Genomic DNA, 24,502 nt, shown 5'->3' with positions numbered 1-24,502 from the left:
TCAACTGCAAAGAAATAAATACAAAAATGAAGACTCACGAGAATAATAACAACAGCACAAAAACACTGAAACAAATAGACACGAAACAAGAAATTAAGGTAACACAAAGGAATACATTACACGAGACAACGAAAATTATGCATAAAGATAAAAAAGAAAATCGAAAAAAAAGAAAAAATGAAAATAAAGCAACAGAAAACGCGGCACACAATTCTCGCCAAATTAACAATGATAATGAGTTTAAAGAGTACACAGTGAGAGGATGAAAAGAAACAGCATACTAGTGAAGAGTACAAAAGACTCTTACCATAATCTTGTAAAATTCTTATTTCTGTCCGCATTCTGTTTGTCATCCCGAGGTATTGGTGTAAAGCAAAACCAAGAATAGTGTGTGTGTGTGTGTGTGTGTGTGTGTGTGTGTGTGCACTTTAATGTATTTGTGACCAGTGAACATCTATCTATTTAACTATCCATCCATCCATCTATCTATCTATCTATCTGCCTACCTGTATCTATTTATCTATTTATCTCTATTTATCTATCTACCCGCTTGCCTGTCTATCTATCCATCTATCTATCTGTTTCTCTATCTATCTACCAACCCATCTGACCACCTATCCAAACATCAATCCTTTCTCCCGCCCCCCCCAAAAAAAATAAAAAATAAGACCCAAATACCAATCAACACCTTTCATAACACAGGTACGCACAGGTATGCAGGCAATTACTCCACTTCCCTACTGCTACATCTACTCCTCCTCCTCCTCCTCCTCCTCCTCCTCCTCCTCCTGCAAAATCCATAAAGCAAGGTAGCCCCCGCCAGTACAGCAAAAAGAGTGAGGAAATCTGCTATCGGTTCTTTGGTTCTACCTGCGATTTATTCCCGAGCCTCGCCGATGCTGCCACCGCCGCCGCCGGGCCTTTAAATACTCCCTCGCAAATGTTTAATAAAAATCCGGACGGGGCAGTGGTGGGCGGGACTCGAGCGGCGGGTAAACAGAGCAGGCAGTGAGACGCTACACTTTCCAATCGAATTCATAGACAGTTTCCAGAATTTGCCAGCCGTTACCAAGGTCGTTTCGCGGGAGAGGGAGAGAAGAAAGATGTGGGAGAGGGAGAGAATAGAGGAGGAGGATGAGGAATACAAAGGAATACAAAGGAAGGCCAAACAGCAACAGACCTTTTGGTCCTTGCAAGGCTGTTTGGTAACTACTTCTAACTAGCTACAGGGAAGAGAGACAGGACAGCATAGCAGAAAGAGGAGGAGGAGGAGGAAGAGGTCGGGATAGAGAATGAAACAGAAAGGAAAGGGAGGGAGGATGAAAAGAAGGAAAGGAAAAGGATGAATGAAGGAGGAGGTCAAGGAGGGGAATGAAACGGAAAGGAAAGGAAAGAAGGATGTAGAAAAGGAAAGAAAAATGAGAAAAGCAACAGGTCAAAAAGGGAAATGAAACAGAAGGTAAAGGGACGGAGGATGAAAAGAAGGAGAGAAAAAAAAGGAGGAGGAGCGAAGGAAGAAGTAAAAACAGGAGATGAAACAGAAGAGAAAGGGAGGGAGGATGAAGACAAGGAGAGGAAAAGGAGAAGGAGAGGAGATCAGCCAGGATGGGGAATAGGAGGATGAAAGAGATGAAAACAGAATAGAAAGATAAGAAAGGAAGGAAAAGGAAAGAAAATAGGGAAAGGATGGAGAATAGAGAAGGGAAGGGAAAAGATGAGGAAAGGGAAAGAAAGGAGAAGGATACTGTAGGAAAAGGAAACAAAAAGAAAAAAGCGAAGAATGAGGGAAGAAAAGGAGGGGAGGAGCAACAAAAGGAGGAGGGGAAAAGAAAAGAGCAAACAATGAGAAGAGAAAAGAATAAGAAGAGGAAAAAAGAAGGAAAAGCTGCTATAGGGAGAAGGAAATGGTAGAGAAGAAAATAAGGAAAGAGGAGGAAGAAAAAGAGATACGAACAAAGGGAGGAAAAGAGTAAAGAAGATAAGGAGATGAAGGAAGGAAGGACGAAAATAAAGAGGATATAGTGGAAGAAAGGAAGATAGAAAAGGAGATAAGAATGGGATGAAGGAAAACGAAAAGCGAATAAGGGAGTGAAGCGGATAAGCATATAAAGGAGAGGAAGAAAAGAGGTAAAGGAAGAAAGAAAGAAATAAAGAACAAAAGAGAGACTAAAGAAAATGGAAGGTGAAGATGAGGAAGGTAGGAAAGAATGGGAGGAACGAAGCAAGGGAGATAAGAAGAAACGAGGTGAGAGGGGGGAAATAAAAGATAGAGGAAAGAAATAAAGAACACATAAGACAGAGAGGGATAAAGACAAGGAGAAAGAGAACACAGGGAAAAAGAAATAAAGCAGGCAGAAAAGAAACACCGAATAAATAGGATTAAAGGATAGAGACAAAGAGGAATAAGTGAAAGAGAAGGAGAATAAGTAAGGAAAAGAGGAGGAAGAAAGGATGAAACAGGTGGGTCGAGACACGAAGAGAAACACAGGTTACAGTCCCCAGGTGAGGAAGAGGAGGAGGAGGAGGAGGAGGAGGAGGAGAAGGAGAAGGAGAAGGAGAAGGAGAAGGAGAAGGAGAAGGAGGAGAAGAAGGAGAAGGAGAAGGAGAAGGAGAAGGAGGAGAAGGAGAAGGAGAAGGAGAAGGAGAAGGAGGAGGAGAAGAAGAAGGAGAAGAGGAAGAGGAAGAAGGAAAAGAAAAAGACTTATTTAATCTTAACTAGTAGATTTTTTTTTTTTTTTTACTTTTGTTTCTTGGTGGGTGTGTGTCGGTGGAGGAATGGATACACACTTCGAGGACATTGCTCTCTTCCTCCTCCTCCTCCTCCTCCTCCTCCTCCTCCTCCTCGCCCAAGCTGCAGGTAATCGCGGTGAGTGTGTTCAATTTTCTCTTCTCCCGCATCTTGTCCACCGAATTTCCAGTGTTTCGATTGACGCGATAAATCCGACTCTCTCTCTCTCTCTCTCTCTCTCTCTCTCTCTCTCTCTCTCTCTCTCTCTCTCTCTCTCTCTCTCTCTCTCTCCACCATTTTACTTAGTGCGCTGCGACCCATCTCGCTCCTCGGGTCCATTTGTAATCATATTTTTCTCCCCCTCTCAAGTTGACCAGATATACGATACCAGCAAAACTTTGGTCTTTTTCCTCACCCATTCACCAGTCTCTCTCTCTCTCTCTCTCTCTCTCTCTCTCTCTCTCTCTCTCTCTCTCTCTCTCTCTCTCTCTCTCTCTCTCTCTCTCTCTCTCTCTCCCAAACGCCTAACCAACCATGAACTAAGTTGCTTCTTGCCTCTGCCTCTGAAACAAAGCGGTTTTCTTTGACTTGTTTAGTGCAAGAAAAGTTTCCTTGTCCATATCTGTCCTTCCCTCTTGCTGCTGCTGCTGGTGCTGCTCCTCCTCCTCCTCCTCCTCCTCCTCCTCCTCCTCCTCCTCCTCTTCCTCCAGGGTTAAGTGCTCTGGGGAAATGAGCGGAAATACACGTCGTTCGTCTTCCTCCTCCTAATTCTATACCGTGTCACTACGCCCTCCACCCCCCTTGCCTTCCGCCCCACTTGAGCAAATACGTGTCTTAACCGGGTCACCTTGAGTCCAAAGCGCTGAAGTTGAGAGTAAAAACAGCGCGAATCAGCGGCGAGGCGAGGTGCAGGCAGTACAGGCGGCAGGCAGTCATGCAAAACAAGCGAGAGCAGCACAAAGGCAACACACATCATAGTACAAAAGGGAGAAGCACTGCCTGAAATAAACAAGGAGAAGGAAAACAATGCGATGCAAAACAAAGTGGAGGAACAGACGAAATGCACAAGGGAAAGCTACGCACACGCTCACAAAACCCGGGCCAGCTAAACAAGGCAGTAAACAAACAAGCAGCGGCTATAACATCTTTCACTCCTCGCCTTTAAAAACCCTAATTAACCTCTGTGCTAATGACCCGCGTCTGTGCTCCTCCTGCGTTTTTTCCTTGATCTTTGCCCTCGTTTCATACAATGCCACAGGTGCCTCCAGGTATTCTTGTCTGAGCGCCCGTCCACGCTCCGTCAGGCGCTGTTTTGTTATACTTGTCTAATGCTCGTTTCGTCCTGTACCTATTAGAGAGCGCTTGTTTAATTCTATGTTGGACGAAAATTTTTGTTTTTATTTCGAGCTTGATATATTGTTGTCAATAAAGATACATATATTACCTGATGGCTTAAGGTAATGACTCAGTGAATACGCGATGAAAACTCCTGAAATTTTAAGACTGACTCTGTTATGGTCTTCCTTTGTTAACATTCAGAGTTCTATAAAAGTTGTTTGCATGGTTATGGAAAGAAAAAAAAGCGTATAAAGGCAAATTTTGTCTTTTCTACGTTACAGAACTATTAAAGAGACTGTAGCACATGTGTCTAAAAACTCATAGGTGGATGTATGAAAGCATTTGTCAGGCAGTGAAACGGTTAATACTCTGACTTCCCCTTCAACTTAACAAAACAGCCATGTGCAAACTCACAAATGAACAGACTATAATTATGAAAAGAGTAACTCGCATAACTTGAACAGAAAGGAACATAATCCAGAGTGTAACTATGAAAGACACTGGCGATGCAAAGTGTCATGAAACGCTCACACTTGAAACTTAGTAATGACCGGACTTGTATCCCCAGTAATGCCACGTCAGCTTGCTCAGATCAAACATCAAGCGTCATGGAAGTAAATTAGACTGTCATTTCCAGTTAGAAGCTCAAACATAAGGCCTTAAAGATCACGCCGTGTGCTGGGTAGTGTATGAGAGAGAGAGAGAGAGAGAGAGAGAGAGAGAGAGAGAGAGAGAGAGAGAGAGAGAGACACGAGCTCTGTGAGGCCTTACACAATGTATCTCTCTCCTCAAATATCACAACACACTCGCCTTCTTACAAACATAAAACAATGCAGAGAATCTCACATACATCTGACTCCCTGTTACGCCACACCACCACTCCCCCCAAAAAAATCCAGTGTCACATTTCTGCAGAGCTGTGATACACACAAGAACATATGAAAATAAACAATTCTCAAATTTACAGTCATGAAACAATAGAAGTGTCAATCCAAGGACTTTGACACACCGAAATATTTAAGAGTCAAGAAAAATACCCTTTCACAAAATCCTTGAGGGTTAGAAGAGGGTGCATTCCATTTATACACAATTAGGAAGGGAAAGAAAAGGAACAGAGGGAATACCAAAAAGCTAAATCCTTCAGCTTATCCTCCGTGGTAATTAAAACAGGTGCGACCCAGGTGTGAATCCCTCCCTCTTAGTATTTAGTGTCTCGTGAACCCTTGAAGCACACGTGGAATTCGAAACATAGGGATTTGAAGCTTCTGGATGCGCACGTTACTGAGTCCCCGAGGCAGAAGAAGGGCCAGAGTTCCTGCTGCTGTGGCTGTGAGGAAACTGTTCTGGTGGAAAGGAGCGAGCGAATTTTTACCTGTCGAGTGATTAAGAGGATCCCCAGGTGAGTATTACGTGTGTGTGTGTGTGTGTGTGTGTGTGTGTGTGTGTGTGTGTTACTATTAGGTGTTCAGTTTCACGCGGTAGCAGCAGCAACAGCGATAATTAAATTGGCGGTGATGATAGGCGTGTCGGGGAAGTGCTTAGCGCGGTACTGTTATTACCGATGCTATATTTCGTGCTGCACACTTCGGCTATATACTGACTGCACTCCGCCCGCCACCAGGGAGTGAGTGGGAATGCGAGGGCAGGGATAGAACGGAGTGATGGAATGAGGGCGGTTGGATGGAGAGAGGGAGAGAAGAATGGAGTGTCGGATTTTTCTTTTAAAGAGAGAGAGAGAGAGAGAGAGAGAGAGAGAGAGAGAGAGAGAGAGAGAGAGAGAGAGAGAGAGAGAGAGAGAGAGAGAGAGAGAGAGAATGTTACTAGAGCTGTATATTTCCGCAAGGAGAGTGCTGAAGGTGGTGGTGGTGGTGGTGGTGGTGGTGGTATGTGAGAGCAAGGCAGTGGGAGCGGGATGTGCAGTGAGCTGACAGCGGCCGCATTATTTGGTAGCGAGGCTTATGAGGTGTGAAAGTGGAGGAAGGAATACAAGCAGCGGGCGAGTCCTGGCGGCGACCGAGGCTGAGGCGGAGCTGCGGCACTGTGATAGGGATGGACACTCGCTTTTATGACTTAGATATGAACACGTTTACTACTGCGGGGGGATCACAAAGCCTTTCCGTGATTTTAAATAGCAACGGATGCAGGAGAACCCCTACCGGAACGGATAACAATAGATTTCAATAAGCAACACGAAATTTTATCACAAAGGACTTTAAAGGGAGTATTTTTAAAAAGCAAACCCACGAAAGTCTCTTACTAAAAGGGATTATAATGGATTTCAAAAGGCAAAAGACCTATGAAGGAAAATATCCCAAAGAATTGCAATGGATTTTAAGCAGAACTATGATGACTATTACAAAAAATTACAAGATGATCTCAGACAAGAACCTTATAACTGTTATTACAAGGCATTCCAAGGATTTCAATAAGCAACATATCTATGAAAACGACCGGGAAGGATTACCAGGAACTGCAAAGGATTCCAAACAGCAGCAGATCCTTACTTCTAAACTAGGCTCTTCGATCTCGCTGCAGTACAATACATGAACCACAGCACTAGGAGAACGAACTACAGTATAAAAAAAGACGGTAAAATACACCGCTATAATTGCTGGTATATAGGGTGTGTGTGTGTGTGTGTGTGTGTGTGTGTGTGTGTGTGTGTGTGTGTTTGTAGTGTAGGTACTCGTAAACTGTAGAGGTTTTACTTATAGTGGTACTTCTGCCTCGCTATATGAATCCCTGACTTAAATATTTAATAAAGGAAGGCTAAACAACACGGCGCAGCTTCATCCTCGCGAGCCACACCCCGGACAGCCTTCTCTCCCTCCCTCCCTCCCGGCAGCGTCAGCCGTCAGCGCCACTCCTTTGCTGAAATGAACTCGACGCTGAATGGTGATGAGGAGTCGTCAGTCACGGCCGGCAAAGGTTCAGTTTAGTTCAGGATTCTGTAATGAAGGTCCGGCTGCTGCTGCTCCTCCTCCTCCTCCTCCTCCTCTGCCTCGTCCTGCTTCTGCAAATTCCAGACCGACTGTCCACATTGAACATCACAGTGGGGATTGAGATTTAGGGCTTCCTGTTGCAAGGCCAAAAATCTGCTGCCTTACGACGACAACGACGACGACAACCACAATAACGATGACAACGATAAAAAAAATAAGATGACAGCTTCTATTACTTTGATGACTACAATGACGACTAAGAATATCAGTAACGACAATAAAACGATAAAAACGACAACAATGAGAGAGAGAGAGAGAGAGAGAGAGAGAGAGAGAGAGAGAGAGAGAGAGAGAGAGAGAGAGAGAGAGAGAGAGAGAGAGAGACTGCGAAAGGTCAAAAGAAAAAAAAAGAGGAAAGCAGAGCGAACGAGGGGAGCGAAGAAAAAGGAGAGAGTACAGAGCAAAGAGTTACGAGACAGTGGACCAGAACAAGAGGAAAAGGTAGAGAGACAGAGAGAGAGAGAGAGAGAGAGAGAGAGAGAGAGAGAGAGAGAGAGAGAGAGAGAGTGTGTGTGTGTGTGTGTGTGTCATCCTAGGTCACTGACACACTCAGAACAAACCCAAACCCTTCCCTTCTCATTCCTCGCACACTTAACGTTGCTTCATGGCATTGTTACCCTCACCCTCTACTCTTCCCTCCTGCCTCTCCCTGTCTCTATTCTTAGTCCCTTCCCTTCCTCACTACTTCCATTCCAACCTTTGCCAATGTCTTTTATCTCTCCCTTCACCATTTCCCTCTTAAATCATTCTTGTTTTTCAGCCTCCTACTCTAATACTAATCTTTCTCCTACTTGTCTTCATCTTCCTCCTCCTCCTGCTCGTTTTTTTTTTTTTTTGTCTCATACTTCAATATATAGCCTTCATCCCTCTACAGAGCTTCGTCCCCACTCATGTCTGTTTTTCTCCCTCTCTCTTCCCTTTCATTTTCTTCCTTTCCCATCTTTTCTGTTTTCTTTCCTTTCCTTCGTTTCCTTTTCCTTCGCTTCCCTTTTCATCCTCTTCTCTTCTTCGCTTCTCTCTTCTCAACAGTTCACCTTTTACTTTCTCCTCCCTTCTCTTTTTGCCCTATTTTTCTTCCTTTCCTTCTTTTCTTTAATCTTTCCTTCTCTCCCCTTTTAACCTTTTTCTACCCTTCACCTCTCTCTCTTCAACAGTTCACCTTTCAGTTTCTCCTCAGTTTCTCCTCCTGTCAGATGTGAAAAGTTACCTGCAAGCCCACACGATGCACTTTCCCTCTAATATTAGTACATCATGAACGTGTAAAACTATAGAAATATGAAACTCTTCAGTACAGTACTTGACGCTGTGTTTGTGTGCCTGTTGATGCTGGGGGAACATTTCATTCACTTGTTAAGAATGTGTCCTCTCATGTTCAGTGGATGGACTACTTAATTTACCCGGAGAACTGAGTGATTGAGTGGTTCTTTGAGGCGGTGAAACGAGGCGACACACACACCTGCCCGAGGCCTGATTAACTGCCTCTTGAAAAGGTGAAGATGCTGTCCCCCCACCCTCTCCTCCTCCTCTCGTGTGTGTGTGTGTGTGTGTGTGTGTGTGTGTGTGTGTGTGTGTGTGTGTGTGTGTGTGTGTGTGTGTGTGTTGCTATACTCACATAATCACGCGGGTAAAACAGCGAATAGGGTAATAAAAGTCCCTGCACAACCTTCATGCACGGCCACTGACCATCCAGGGTACTTTTCTTCCTTTATTTTCTTACTTGGAAATCTTATTCTCTCCAGGAACCTGAATTTAGGAGGCAACGAAAGCGGCGGGAGCAGTAGCAAATAGTCTGACGGCGGACCTGGCTGGCGTCTCTCCCTCCCCCGTGCCTCCCCTGCCATGGCGCCGCGGAACAAGCTCACACACCACGAGAAGAGCCACATTCTCCGCCAGTTCAGCGGCCACGCAGCCATGAGCGCCCGGGCCTTGGCGGATCGCTACGGGGTCAGCAAGGCAGCGCTCAGCAACATTCTGGAGGCGAGGCGCACCAATTGCACGTCTTCGTCCGACATAACTTTCGATTTCTTTAAGACAACTTCCGCAAACTTAGAGGTGAAAGAAGAGGCCGTAAGCTCCGAGGAAGAAGTGGAAGTGAGCTTAAAGGAAAAAGACGATGCAAGCTTGGCGAAAGAAAAATGGGTGAATGCAAGCTTGGAGGGAGAGGAGGAAGACAAAGATATGAAAAAGGAGCCCGTAAGCTTGGTGCCAGAAGAGGCTGGGATCCCTGCGGTGCATGAGCAAGATATCAAGTCTGCAGTCAAGGATTCTAAACTGACGGAGAGACTGAAGGAAATTTCCCCCTATGACAGCTCGCCGCCGCCCCTCACTGACGAAGTGTTCAGCAAGGCACCGGACGAACACAGCCTTTCACGCCAGGAACTCTTTAACGCCCTCATGACTCTGCAACAAGTGGTGGAGTACAACCCAATGCCCAGGTGGTTCACATTTGTGTTCGATTCTATCTTCCCGGGCTCGAATCCAATGGAGGACGCCTGGACGGGGGTGCTGCGGAATGGGAGAAGCAGCCTGAGTCTCCCGCCACGTCACGACATACTGTCAGCAGTGGTGGTGCTGCGTCGGGCACTGCACAGCGACCAATACCTGCCCTCGTGGTTCAGCTTTACCCTGAGTCGTGTGCTTCATAAATACCGAAGCAGGCGAAGAAACGCATCACGAGGTTCAAAGTTCAGTGGAGGTTCAGTTTACCTTTGGTTTTAAAGAACAATGACGTCAATGCGAGTGAGTGGGAGGCTGGGGTTTTAAAGCAACACAGACGCCGGGTTGTGTGGAAGACTTAAAAATGGCACCATGAATAGATCCCGCCAATAATGGGGCACGTGGCGCTAACGTTTTACTACATTTAGGTGTTCCTTCATTTTTATGTACCTCATGTATCAGTGTTCTGCCAATAAAGAGAGTGTATGCCGCTGGTTTGTGGAGCTATTCCTTAAAGCACTCCCGAGGTGCATAGTGGTGTTGCTTTATTGAGGCGCTGCATCACTCCGGCGCAGGGGCGGAGGGGGCGGTGGAGGCGAGACAGGGGAGGCCTTTCACTTATAAACTCCAAAATAAAACGAGCATCACCATCCTGAGCTGCGGGCGGCGGGTGGTGGGCGGCGCATGGCAGGATCCGCCCCTCAGGTGTCCTGCCCAAAGATCGAAAAGTAATCAGCGAGGCAACACTTTCCCCCGCCAAACACTTTTCCCCCGCCAGGAGTTGTCGCCGCGAGCACCTCCCAGGAAAACACACCAACTCTCACACCAACTCCACGCCGACCGACATCATGCATTTTAATCCAATCTCCCGCACCTCCCTCCTCCTCCCTTTCCTCCTGCTGCTCCTGCTTCTGTTACTGTCCTGCTGTGTATTCAAATTGAGTCCCCCTCTACTGTCACTAACGGATACATTTTTTTAAGGACAAGTTATTGCAGTTGTTTTTAGACGTCACATACAATACATTGGCCAGCCGCCCATTTTCTTTCCTTGAGTAACAAAAAACGCTGATCCAAACCCCTCTCGTAACCCGGAAAGGCAACCATACCCCCCCCACTCCTCCCCCGCACCTCCAGCCGCGCCAACAAAAGCCCCTCACCCCTGTACCCGTAGACAATGGGCCATCATCGCCCTCCAGCCGTAAAACACCCACAGAATTCCTTCGCAACTTGAATTCCCACTCTCCATCCCTCCATACAGAGTTCCCGGGCCTTGTGCTGATACCCCCCCCTTCCTCCTCCTCCTCCTCCTCCTCCTCCTCCTCCTCCTCCTCCTCCTCCTCCTCCTCCTCCTCTCTCCTCCTCCTCCTCCTCCTCCTCCTCCTCCACCCCTTTCCCGTTCCTTCTCCTCCTTTTTTCCTCGTACTATTACTCCCCTTTTTCTTCTTAGTCCTCCTCCTCCTCCTCCTCCTCCTCCTCCTCCTCCTCCTCCTCCTCCTCCTCCTTAAGGCTCTATGAGAAGCCTAACAGACAGCACCGTTCTCTTAAGGCCTCACCAAACCCCCTGATCCTCTCACCCCCGCGCTTCCTCAAGGACCCAAGCAGGAAGGCAGGCAGGGAGACAGTCAGGCAAGGAGGCGGGCACTAGGAGATGATGATCAAGAAGTCTATATTTCTCAGCCATATTTCAGCTGCTCACCGTCTACGGACCTACAATTTGCAGCCTCAGGAGCCTCGGAGGAGCGGGATTTGCATATGAAGGCCGTGAGAGTGTCGCCGCGAGGAGGCTTCATTGCAAGCGTCAGGAAGGGAGGAGCTAATTTAGGGGCCGCAATTTTTCTTGCTGCCCGTAACTCCGGCATGCGTGTGGGTGGTGATGAGGGACGGGTGCTGTGTGTCGAGGCGGTGAGAGACATTTTTCATTCTCAGACGACGATAAAATAGACTCTTCGAATGACTTAATGAACCACGAACGAAGGGGGAGGGAAAGAAGATGAAAGAACGTAATGAAGGCAGGGAATGGCGACGGGACGCAATCAAACACGAAGTGAAGGCAATGTGTTGGCGTGGATGTGGTGGGCGTGACGGGAGGAAGCAGAGGAGGAGAATAAGAAGGATGAAGGCAGAAGAAACGAGGAATGAAGGGGCGATCAGGCAAGGTTATGCTAATGTAAAAATGAGAGAAAAGTAAAAGAGGCAAAGTTATGTCATGTTTGGCTCTTCTGAACGTCGTGTTATTGTGTTTGGCTTCATATTAGAGACTATATAAGGCACAGGTTAATAACAGCCAGTGACCAGTGCCCCTGTTACATATAAAAAGAACAATACAAACACACAGAGTTCTTCCACATTCACTTTCCTCATCTCATAAACTAAGAAAACCGCTTTAATTTTTGGTTGCGTACATTTCATAATACAAATACAGTAAAGTCCCTCTTATCCGGCATCAACGGGACCGCCGACATGCCGGATACTTGAATATTGCCGGATACTTGAATAGAAGTGAAATTATGTCCACAATCACCACCCTACACTCACGCATCTTACCATAACAAAGATCAGCTGATCTTAATCAGCAGCTGATCTGATCAGCTGCTTAAGTGTAAGCACAACACGCTTCCTCTTTTCTACAACTTTAGGTATGATGAAGGTGTCAGGCGATAAACAGTGCACACGCGGGACTGAGTCACTGAGTAAACACAGTGCAGTGGGCTGCGGATGGCGCAAAGCAGTACGCTCTGGTGGCCAAGGGACAAAGTATGCCTCGCGCGGGAATTTTAATCGATTTTATGAGTACACATTGATTTTTTATTGATTTTAAGGCTCGGGAAAAAATGTGCCGGATACTTGAAGCTGCCGGATACTCGAATGCCGGATAAGAGGGATTTTACTGTAAGTTTTTTTATATATAACATCATTTGTCACTCAGTTTGCTTATGTAACCTTATTTTATTCTTATTCCCCTTTCTTTCTAATTCGTTCCTCTTCTCCCTTCCTCCTTCTCCTCCCCCTCCCCCTCCTCCTCCTCCTTCCTGGTTCTGTGCTACTCTTATTGTTGCACCTGCTTCTCTTCTCCCTACATACCACCTCGTCTCCAAGCTTCAAGGACATTTTTAATTAACTCTCCATATTGATATTTTTCGCACCATACGCTAAAAATGGAAGTCTCTCTCTCTCTCTCTCTCTCTCTCTCTCTCTCTCTCTCTCTCTCTCTCTCTCTCTCTCTCTCTCTCTCTCTCTCTCTCTCTCTCTCTCTCTCTCTCTCTCTCTCTCTCTCTCTCTCTCTCTCTCTCTCTCTCTCTCTCTCTCTCTCTCTCTCTCTCGGTTTAGAAGCACAGGTATATGCCTTGTTTAATTAATTTTCTTCCTCTCTCTCATGAAGTCAGGTAGTAAAAGTCATTTTATCAACTTCACGAGAGCATCTGCGAGGCTCTGATCCGATTAGAACTTGAACTATCTCGCGAAAGACCTCGGTAAAGTTAGAATTTACTCTCATTAACTCATATTTCTAATTACACTTTTAAAAGCATTCTTCCTAAGACTGAATTAGGAGTGTGAATTTTTTTTCCTTTTCTTTCTTTTTACTTCGTGGAATTGTTATTAGGTGCGTGCGTGCGTGCGTGCGTGGGTGTGTGTGTGTGTGTGTGTGTGTGTGTGTGTGTGTGTGTGTGTGTGTGTGTGTGTGTGTGTACTCTACGTGTGCGTGTATATATATGAGTATTATTTACAGTAATATTAATAATGCAGGGTAATAATAGAGGTTCATTATAATTAACGAGCAAAGACACGCCGTTGGTGGCATATTAATAATCAGTATTGACGTGGATGGACGCGGCGCGGCGGTGCAATGGAGCGTGGAGGGCGGCGGGGCGAGGGGCGGGGCGGTGGGAGGCAAGGGACGAGAGACGGGGCGGAAGGAAGCAAGGTGGATTTGTCCCATGAAAAAGCTGACATCTGGAAATTAAATGGGAATTGAATTACTCTCTCTCTCTCTCTCTCTCTCTCTCTCTCTCTCTCTCTCTCTCTCTCTCTCTCTCTCTCTCTCTCTCTCTCTCTCTCTCTTAATACGTAACTCACAATTTCTTACATGTTTGGAATCTTTTACTGTTTAAAGAAGGTATTTTGTGTTCCATGTATCCTAAAACCCACCTAACTACCTAATTTGCAGATTAATAGTAACTCTCTCTCCCTCTGCGGAAGCCCCTGGGTGCACCTGTGAGATTAATGTTATCAGGTAAGGACCCAGCAGGTGTTCACAGTACGGCTTTGTGTCTCAGTAGTATTATGTAACGCTGGAATATCGTACAGTTCGGTGCTTGACTCATACGACTGAACCAAGGACACAAAAAACATTAGCGCAACGACACTCATAAAAACGGCAATAAATTAATGATGAATGAAGGTAGTAGAAGAAAGTAATCAAGTGTACGAGAGCAATAAAAAGGTAATACAGTGCATAAGAATATTAAAAATAATAATAAAGTGACTGTGCAGGTATTTGTGAAGTGAAGGAGAGAGGTCACCGGTAAAACACCTGGTAATCACTCTTCCAGGTAACCCCGCTAGTCTATCCAGGTATGTCATTTACTACACCTGCATTAACTGACCTAATGGATCTAAGACACTGATTAACTACGCAGAAGGAACATTTAACATCACATTATCAGTTCATTATCTGTACATGTAGACGATGATGATGATGATGATGATGATGATGATGATGATGAGGAGGAGGAGGAGGAGAAGGAGGAGGAGGAGGAGGAGCAGGATAATGATATGATGAGGGGAAAGGGATAAGGGTGGTGGTGATGAGCAGCAGCAGCAGCAGCAGTAGTAGTAGTAGTAGTAGTAGTAGTAGTAGTAGTAGTAGTAGTAGTAGTAGTAGTAGTAATTAGTAGTAGTAGTAGTAGTAGTAGTAACAATGCACTAACGACGAGCGCAAAGTAATAATAACAAAACCATGATCATAATAATACTAATGATACCAGCGCTAATTATCCCTAAGTAGGATATACCCCATCATAACCAATACATTAATTTGTCCAGTGCCTTCTCCCTCCCCGGCTGTTTCCTCTACATCCCTTCACAGCCACCTCAGAATTAATCGCTCTTCATGCCACTCACGGTAATCAGCCCCAATTATCTTCATTAGCCAGCGGATGCATAACATAAACAACCAACCAGCAAGGCTTACAAATTACTGGGACCACGGAGAGAGAGAGAGAGAGAGAGAGAGAGAGAGAGAGAGAGAGAGAGAGAGAGAGAGAGAGAGAGAGTGTATCCTACCATCCACACACACCACAAATAGAATCACTGGCGCACGCACACACACACACACACACACACACACACACACACACACACACACACACACACACAATCAGGGAAGCCAGAGGAGCAGCAAGGAAGGCGGAAGAAACAGAAACAGAAGGAGAGACCGAGGCAGAGAATGTGCGTGCGAAGGAGAGAGAGAGAGAGAGAGAGAGAGAGAGAGAGAGAGAGAGAGAGAGAGAGAGAGAGAGAGAGAGAGAGAGAGAGAGTAAGAGAGAGTAAGAGAGAGTGCGAGGGAAGTCAGGAACGTATGCGATTGATCACGTGATCTTGTGCTTGGTCGTGATAACAAGGGATTGGTTTCCTGTGACGCATCTGCCACAAAGGCCTCGTCCAATTAAGCCCAAGGACATGACCCGCTCCCTCGCCGAGCCTCTGAAGGGGATTAAAGGCACTAGTATGGATCAAGTGGATCAGGTGGACGGGTGCGCGGCTCCTACTCCACATGCCACGGGAGGAGCTAGACGGGGATTTGCTGCACAAGAAAGGACTAACTGAGAAGTATTCCTTGGAGTCGTAATGGTGTGTGAGAGAGAGAGAGAGAGAGAGAGAGAGAGAGAGAGAGAGAGAGAGAGAGAGAGAGAGAGAGAGAGAGAGAGAGAGAGAGAGAGAGAGAGAGAGAGAGAGAGAGAGAGAGAGAGAGAGAGAGAGAGAGAGAGAGAGAGAGAGAGAGAGAGTACAGATGATCCTGGACATACAACAGACTGAAGAACAAGAACAAACAACAAAAGAACAACAACAACAACAACAAGAACAAGAAAAAGCGAAAGAAAGAAAGACAATGTTAAAGCGATAACGAGAACGAAAGCTAGAGCATGTGTGTCTGTCCGTGTGTGCGTGCCTGCCTGAGTGCATTTTCAAGGTCCCCTCAGCTCTAGAATTCTTGGGAAAAGCCTGCCTGTATTTTCACACAACTCAGCAAGAGGCGCCGTAATCTGCCTGATGTCTCCGGTAAATCACCCTTGAATTCGGAGCTTGGATAATGGCACCTGAGACTCCTCCTCCTCTTCCTCCTCCTCCTCCTCCTCCTTTCCTTCACGCAAGCAGAGAAGGCACGATGGGAAGGCAAGAAGGAACGGAGATGATAAAAAGTAAATGCGTAGAAGAGGAGAGAAGGTAAAGAAGAGGGAAAGCAAGAGTGCAAAAGAGGATATGGATAATGAGATATAAGTGTGTTAATGAGAGCGGAAGTAAAGGAGAAATAAGAGAATTAGGAAACAAGGTGCAAATGGGAGGTAAAGAACTAGAGAGAGAGAGAGAGAGAGAGAGAGAGAGAGAGAGAGAGAGAGAGAGAGAGAGAGAGAGAGAGAGAGAGAGAGAGAGAGAGAGAAACAGGAAAGAGGGCAGGAAGGAAATAGAGGAAGACAGAAAGGAATAGAAAAAAAAGAAGGTATGAAGAAAGAAAAAAAAGAAAAAAAGTGTAGTTTCCATGCACGCAAGCAGGCAAGCACACCTTACACACACACACACACACACACACACACACACACACACACACACACACACACTAAAGGTATCGCAGTCTGCCATCTTAAAGGCGCCGCTGCTGCACTTTTTCGAGTTCAGTTTCGTGAGATTCAGTCAATTACGAGAGAGAGAGAGAGAGAGAGAGAGAGAGAGAGAGAGAGAGAGAGAGAGAGAGAGAGAGAGAGAGAGAGAGAGAGAGAGAGAGAGAGAGAGAGAGAGAGAGAGACAGAGAGAGAGAGAGAGAGAGAGGGAAGGGTGAGAATATAAGAACTTAAGAACATAAGAACTGAAGGTAAACTGCAAGAAGCCAGCTGGATTATACGTGGCAGTTTCTGTATAAAGCATACCTACCTATAACCACCTAACCACTATCATCCCTATCCATAAATTTGTCTAACCGTTTCATCAACTACTAACAAACTGGTCACTGAGTCTATTCAAGTCATCTACCAATCTGCATGAGAACCAGTTTTATCTTATTTTTCTTTCTTTGTCAAATTTAATCGAGCTTGAACCCGTTACTTGTGGTCGTATTCCAATTATTAACCGTAGGGAGTTTAATATATTCTCGGTATCCGCTGCCTTAAAAATTTAACCATAAAAAACTACAACTTCGTGGCGCATGGCTTACCATTTGTTACGCCCTGCTGTGAAACCTTTACCTTACATCTCTGAACTTCATATTTATAGATTCTTTTCATCTCTTGTTAAAAGTAGGGCTATAATCGCTAGTCTACACATTACCGCTACTTCTAAATCAAATGATATCTCAAACATTTATATTTCTTACACATCTCAGCGCCACAGTACCTGCAGCGGGAAAACGAAACAGAAGATACTATAAAAAGAACTCAGAAAGAAAATGTCCTCCGGGAAACGACGCTTCTTCCTCAACCATTTTCTGACAAGCGATTCCTGCTTCCACTGACAACGAGATGCCCTTCAGGACCTACTCAGTGTCCTCCCTGCTCTCCTCCTCTGTGGCGCGGCCTCCTTCTTAGCTGCCTCGAATAAGAAACGCATTAAGTTCACGTCCTTCTCATCACTTAAGTCAAATAACTCATTCAAATTTAGTGCACTCATATTTTTCATCACGCTCGTCCCTTTCTTTACTGGGCCGTGGCGCGGGTCGCTGGCATGACTGACACATCAAGCTCTCGCCGTCTCTCAAGTCATTTTTATATAACTTTTAAAACTCTCTCTCTCTCTCTCTCTCTCTCTCTCTCTCTCTCTCTCTCTCTCTCTCTCTCTCTCTCTCTCTCTCTCTCTCTCTCGAAAGAACGTCCGACCGAACGAATGAACGAACGAACGAACGAACGAGGAAAAATAATATGAGACAACTGGAGAAAAGAAAAGACGGAAAAATAAAGCTGAAAGAATAAGAACAACTGCTCGATAAAAAAAAATACAAGTTTATATAAGAGTATACATTAATCTCTCTTTCCTATAACTCTCTCTCCCTCTCCCTCTCTCTCTCTCTCTCTCTCTCTCTCTCTCTCTCTCTCTCTCTCTCTCCACCGTAGGTACACAAACACATCTCTTCACGTCGACTTTGGAAGACTACTAAACTAGCCTCGCCCTCATCCATCTTTACTAAATCTCTCCTAAGTCTTTCACCAGCCCGCCCACCTCTCACCTACTCCCCCCACCTGCCAAGACCAACGCCCACCTGGCAATCTCAACCCACCTACACCCACCTGAACTGCCCCAATCTTCCCACCTTTACCAAAACACCTCTCTCTCTCTCTCTCTCTTGCTCGCTCCTCACCTCTTCTCGTCTCCAGGAGGTGCCCGTGTAGTCCTAAGCTTCCAAAGAAAATAAATCAACAGAAGGATAAACGAACCTGCCACACACACAACACACCTGCACCTGTGGACCGGAAATTTACACGCGAACTGGCGACGAATGTGGTAAAAGTGGTGTTTACGATACCGAGGCAGGACAGGTGTGTGTGAGTGTGTTTTCAGGTGTGTTTTGTTTCCTGGTGTGCGATGTAGACTTGTACCGTCTTGTTTCTGTGTGTGTGTGTGTGTGTGTGTGTGTGTGTGTGTGTGTGTGTGTGTGTGTGTTTCTTTCCTGTTCTCTTGACGCTGTTTTCTGCCATGATTCTTGCAGTAAAAAATCTTAGTGACCGAGATATACATGTCTGTTTACTTGGTACTTTTCCGTCTCTACAGTACCTGAATTTTCAACGAAGCGAAGAGAATAAAAAATAAAATGTACTGCAGTGATATAAAAAAAAAAAAAGCAGCAATTGGTGTTTGTAATTCGTCAAAGAAAAAACTCCAATTTTTTTCTTCTGTTTGATACATGAATTGTCAAGTAAGATAAATGAAAAAAAAAATTAATGTAAAGAACGAACAAATAAAGAGGCATTTGTAATTAGTCCAAGAACAAATATACACCTTTTCCATTGCTTACTATCTGAATTTTAGACGAAGAAGAAAAAAAGAAAAACAGAATGGAGGAAAGGAGAAAAAAAGGAAAAATATAACCGCACTTTTTCGATTGTTTATAATCTGAAAATTTGAACGAAAAAGGGCAAATATATAAAAAAAAAAAAAACGATGGATGAAGAAAAAAAGATATATTTGTAATCTCATCCAAGAATGAACTTGTATTATTTCTGAGAGATGTTTGATGGAGCCATAAAATATCGTCCAACTGTACAGGGGAGGGAATTTCAGAGAACGGGAGGCGGCCAATGATCCTGGGGCGACTAGAGGCAAGAGGAGAGGGAGGGAGGAGCGAGGGAAGACCAGTGGCGTGATTGGGGTGAGGGAAGGGTAAGGGAAGAGGGACGAGGGGCGGCGTGGCGTGGGCGAGGAGTAAAAATGAGTTTCCTAAAACTTTACTTGATAACATCTATTGTCATTCACCTTCCATCGCCCTCGGGAAACACTCTCTTTCTCTCTCTCTCTCTCTCTCTCTCTCTCTCTCTCTCTCTCTCTCTCTCTCTCTCTCTCTCTCTCTCTGGCACGTCTAATCCTTCCCCTCACGTCCCTACACATGGTCAGTTCCACACAACAGACGCAGGAACACAGCGAAACAGCGACAACAACGCTGACAGCTCCACGCCACTCAGATTAACACACTTATTATCAGTGTATCAAAATTAGGCCGCTTCACCTGTCGACTGTCAAATGCGCACCGCTTAATAGAGGCAATGCTATTAATTCTATCAATCTCACAGGTGCATCCGACAGACCATGCATCGTTCCTCCATTCAGCCATACAATTAATAATGAAAGGAAAATTTACTTTGTCCATATATGGTGTTTAAAAGGAAACCAGATTGAATTATTCCACGATTTTTAGAGGAATATAATTTTAAAAAGTGTCTATCTAACTATGGTGTGATACTTTTGTGGAAGTCATCATGAATTATCAACACGAGAGAAAACTTTTGATAACAAAATGGAAAACTTTTTTTTAAATAAGGAAATAGTATCTCATAGTTATTCATTTCCCTTTGCATAATTTTTTTCCAAACTTAATAAAAAATGGGATGGCAGAGTCGAATAGCTCTGAAATAGAGTAAAAACCGATGAATTCCCGCGGCCTATCGCTCTGTGCTAACGCGTTTTCTATATAACTTTTATTCGCACAAATAGGACTGAAGTGGACGCGGAAAACTATAAAAAGAAAAAAGGAAAAAACACTACCAATAAACTAAACAAGTACTTAACACTACCATGAGGAGAGAGAGAGAAAAAAAAAAAAAACAATAATATGTATTCTAAACATTACCCTGAGAAGAAAAGAAAATAACAACACTGACAACAAACTCAATCCCAGACATTATTACCCAGAGGAGAAAGAAAGCAAGAACATTCATAAAACGCTGCTAAACACCAATGAGAGATATTCCTGGAGGCGTTAGCATGGTCACGGAAGATAACAATAAGAAACATATAAAAAAGAAACAGTTCTCTTACTTTACCACGGGAGGACAAAGCAGGAACATTAATAACGCGCACCTAAATACCAATACACGTAAGGTCTTCCAGAAACGCTGTCACGGTCAGGACAAAAACACGGGGACGGCTCACCTGCTGGAAGATACAGGTGAGTCGCGACCTGATCAGCACGTTCTAAGCAGTAAACCAAGATTCCTGTGGGTGATAGCTTTGTTTTTAATTTTTCGTTCTCTTTATGGTGTTGATTCTCCGCTACACACCGTCTGTCTTTCTCGTCCTCCTCTTGGTTTTTCTTCTATTCTTCTTTTTTTTTTCTTTTGCTTCCCTTCTGCCTTTCTTCGCTTTCTGCTTTTCTTATTCTATTATTCTTTTTTCTTTCTTTTCTTCTTCTTCGTCTTTTTTTCTTCTTTTTCCTACCTATCCTCCTCCTCTATCTCACCTCCTCCTCCTCCTCGTCTTTTTCTACCCCTTCTTCTTTCCTTTCTCCCTCCTTACCTTCCTGCTCCCGTTCTTCCTTTTCCCCTGCTCCTTTTCCTTACCTTCTCGCACCTTCCTCTCCTTCTCCTCCTGCCCTTTCTCCTACTTGCCCCCTTCCTACCCCCTCCTCCCCCACAAGTTATAAGTACCGTAATCCTCAAAACAAATAACTTTCTGGCGAGATATTTGAGTTTCACGTAAAGTTGCAAGTTTTGGGAATCCGGGAGTAACTTGTCTCCGAGGGCGTGACAGCAGCCGTGCGAGTGAAAAAAAATAATACGTTTGTGCAAACACATAAACTTTGCATTTTTTTCCCTCGCCAAAGCCATTGAGCAGTATTATTTATTCAGTGTTGTTATAAAGTTTGCGTTTTCTTTCATGGCTGCTCTCTGCGTATATTTCACTTGCCCTATTTCTTTTTTATCTATTTTTTTATTTATTTTTTTTTTATTTCACCTGGATCCCTGTACGTGGTTTTTGTGATACGAGTCTCTCCGTTCACCTTGAGTATTTAGGTGCCCTGGTTTTCTGTTTATTCTGAGGAAATTTCTTTTACTTTTTTTTTTTTTTTACTTGATTTATTTTATTCATTTAATCATTGTATGTGTATTACATTTACCTTGCTATCTATTCTATTTATCTATATAATAACGTGTCTATTTATTTAACTACTGCTACTACTACTATTATTATTATTATTATTATTATTATTATTATTATTATTATTATTATTATTATTATTATTATTATTTTCATTGTTTTTACGATGCGTTACGTCCTTCTAGGTTCAAAACTGCGCCGTGATGAGTTGCCGGCTTGTTAGTCAGTGGCGAGTGGTGCTTGTGTGTGTGTGTGTGTGTGTGTGTGTGTGTGTGTGTGTGTGTGCATACTGTTTGTCATTGGTGCCAACGTGCAAACTGTTAATATAATTGTGTACACTGTTGTTGTTGTTGTTGTTGTTGTTGTAGTAGCTGCTGCTGCTGTTGTTGCTGTTGTTATTATTATTACTATTACCAGTATCATCATCGTCATTATTTATATCATTGTTGTTGACCTGCTGCTGTTGTTATTACTACTAATTATTCATCCGCCTTAAGGTGCAGGAAATGAGATAACGTATTGTTGTATTCATCGCAAACCGCAGAAGCGTATCAGAGAGGAGGCGAGGTTACATTAGGTTAAGGAAGCGGGAGTTTAGGTCAGGGGAAGAGGGATAAAGTTAGATAAAGAGAAGTGGAAGGATGGTGAGTTAGGTAAAGGGAAGAGGGAGGCTAAGTTAGGTAAGGGGGGAGTGGAGGGGGAAGTTAAGTTAGAATATGGAAGTCTGAGTTAAGTAAGGTAAGGGGGAGTGAAAGACTAAGTAAGGTTAGGTTAGGAGAAATGGGAGGCTGAGTTAAATCACAGTACATTAGGAGAAGCAGGAGGTTGTTAGATTAGAGGGAGAGAGAGAGAGGGGGACTGAGTAAGTTAGAGTAGGAGGTCAGGTTAGGGGAGAGGGAGGCTGGGTTAGAATAGGTTAGGTTAGGGTGGCAGAAGCGAGGTAAGGTAACGAAGAGTGGCAGCAGGGACATGACTTAGGAATTCGCCTCACACCCCTATACACCATAAATCCTGGTGAGCCGCCTCGATGCGCGGCTTCGTGGAATCATTAATACCATTTAGTAACTCACCTCGCCGCGCCGACCCACAGGAAGGTAGCGCCTCTCGCTCACTGTACTTCCAATATCTTTCACTGGTATTTGACGCGTCGCTCCTTCATCGCAAATAATTCTAGGGTATTTCTTTCTTAACAACCACGTCTAAGAAATATACTAATTAGACACTTACAAATCTATTTTTTTAATCATTCTCCTCTCCCTTGCTTGTAAAGGTTCTGTACGGTAATTCTATTGCTATAAATTGTTGAACGTGCCAGTGAAAAGGCTAAGAGAAGATAGTGTTGGTGTTTCATCTTTTTCGTACACCAAATCGCCTATCCTTTATTCCTTTTCCCTTTCTTATGAATGTTTAGTACGGTTATTTTAGTGGTGCAACCCGTAGCTCATCGCAGTGAAAAGGTTACGACGAGGCAGTGTTTCATCTTTTCATATATCACACCTCCTCTCGTGTTTCCCCTTCCCACACAGCAAGAGGAAAGAGCAACATACTTCAGCTGAGGTGTGTGAATGTGCGTAGAGGTAATCTGAGCGAAAAGAAGTGTGAGATATGTGACATTATTTACGTAAGAGACCTTAATGTTATGGTTACTCGCGAGGGTAAGCTAAGAGATGGAGGGGAGGAAAGGTGTAATAGATTTAAAGAAGGTAATTCATGTGTTTCTAAGAGGATGAGTGCAAAAGAGGGTGTGTGCTACAGTTGTGAAGTACAGAGGGAGAAACTAGAGCAAGACAGGCAAGGGAAGAGGGAGTAAATATGGCAATGGAAAGTCATGAGATCTAGCGAGATTTAGGTGTTCAAAGATTTCTGAATACTGAAATATCTGGACAAGAGGCAAAGCTGCGTTACTTGCGTGCGTGTATAAATTGTAACAACGCTCGCTGTGGTAAATTTGAGTCATTGCACTGAGCGGGGGGAGATGATTTTGAGAACAGGGCTATTAAAGGGATTAAGAGAGAGAGAGAGAGAGAGAGAGAGAGAGAGAGAGAGAGAGAGAGAGAGAGAGAGAGAGAGAGAGAGAGAGAGAGAGAGAGAGAAATTACGCCACTTGTTTTGTATAAGTGTGAAGTGTGGTATTGAACGCCAGGCTGGGTAGAGGAGCAGACGTGCCGCGAATAAAGTGCTTGAGAACGATTACCGGCATGAGGTGGTTTGACAAAAGGAGAAGTGGTGGACTTAAACTCGAAAATGCTAAGTTCTTTTGCCCAGGAGAGATTAGAAGGCAATAAAATCTCCCGGACACGTGCAAGACACCCGAAGTAAAAGACGGGTGAGGAGAATCTTGCATCCAGGTGAAAAGATTATGAGTTTGAAAATAGAGGATTAAAAACAGATTAAGAAGATTGAATATTATCTCCACTACAGTGCTAGGAATTTACGCCATTTAAAGAACAGCACAGAATTTTTATAAGCACTTAAGAGAAAAAAATAAGGATTCGATTTTTCACCGATTTTCCGATTTCCAGCCAGTATGAAGTTTAAATGTGATAGGAAAACAAAATTATATGTCTGATTCAGGGAAGATGTTTGCTCTTAACCATTCCACTTTAGATATTATTTGTCACAATCACCTTTTTAGACGTTTTTGTATTACAGTAGGGGTGCTATTAATTACTGAATCTTATTATTATTTTCTTTTATTTTCCTTCATAAATGCATTCCCTTTCCTATAAGTAGCATTGTCAGGACCAATATACGTGCTGCTACCTGTTCTTCATTTGTGTTCCTTTGTGATGCTGTTTATATGGTCACTTGGTAGGCGAAAATCAGAACCAAAACAAGAAAACAGCCCCACAAAAATGTATAGAGAACCAAAACACACCAAGAAAAATATGTAGATGAAAACAGAAACCAAATAAAAAAGAAAAAAAAATCCCACAAAAATGCGTAGGGGAGAACCAAAACAGAACAAGATAAAAACTGAAACCAAACAAGAACACGCCCCCACAAAAAAAAAAAAAAAAAATATATATATATATATATATATATATATATATATATACGAGATACGAGTATATATATATATATATATATATATATATATATATATATATATATATATATATATATATATATATATATATATATATATATATATATATATATATATATATAAATAAATAATAAAAATACAAAATAAAAAATAATA

At 43.8% G+C, this 24,502-nt stretch overlaps 2 protein-coding genes across 5 annotated transcripts in view; one reads left to right on the top strand and one right to left on the bottom strand.

The window, feature by feature from the left end:
• The window catches only part of LOC135089705 (uncharacterized), a 256,573-nt gene that overhangs the window by 61,065 nt on the left and 171,006 nt on the right, over positions 1-24,502 (bottom strand). The window lies entirely within an intron of this gene.
• Positions 5,343-9,994, top strand: LOC135089489 (uncharacterized). The gene is made up of 2 exons (XM_063985065.1): positions 5,343-5,465; positions 8,808-9,994. Exon 2 carries the CDS (start codon positions 8,908-8,910, stop codon positions 9,784-9,786), a length of 879 nt encoding a protein of 292 aa, XP_063841135.1. The 5' UTR covers positions 5,343-5,465; positions 8,808-8,907; the 3' UTR covers positions 9,787-9,994.

The sequence above is a fragment of the Scylla paramamosain genome, chromosome 33, assembly GCF_035594125.1.
Source record: "Scylla paramamosain isolate STU-SP2022 chromosome 33, ASM3559412v1, whole genome shotgun sequence".
NCBI lineage: Eukaryota > Metazoa > Arthropoda > Malacostraca > Decapoda > Portunidae > Scylla > Scylla paramamosain.
This window is presented reverse-complemented; position numbering and strand designations above follow the sequence as displayed.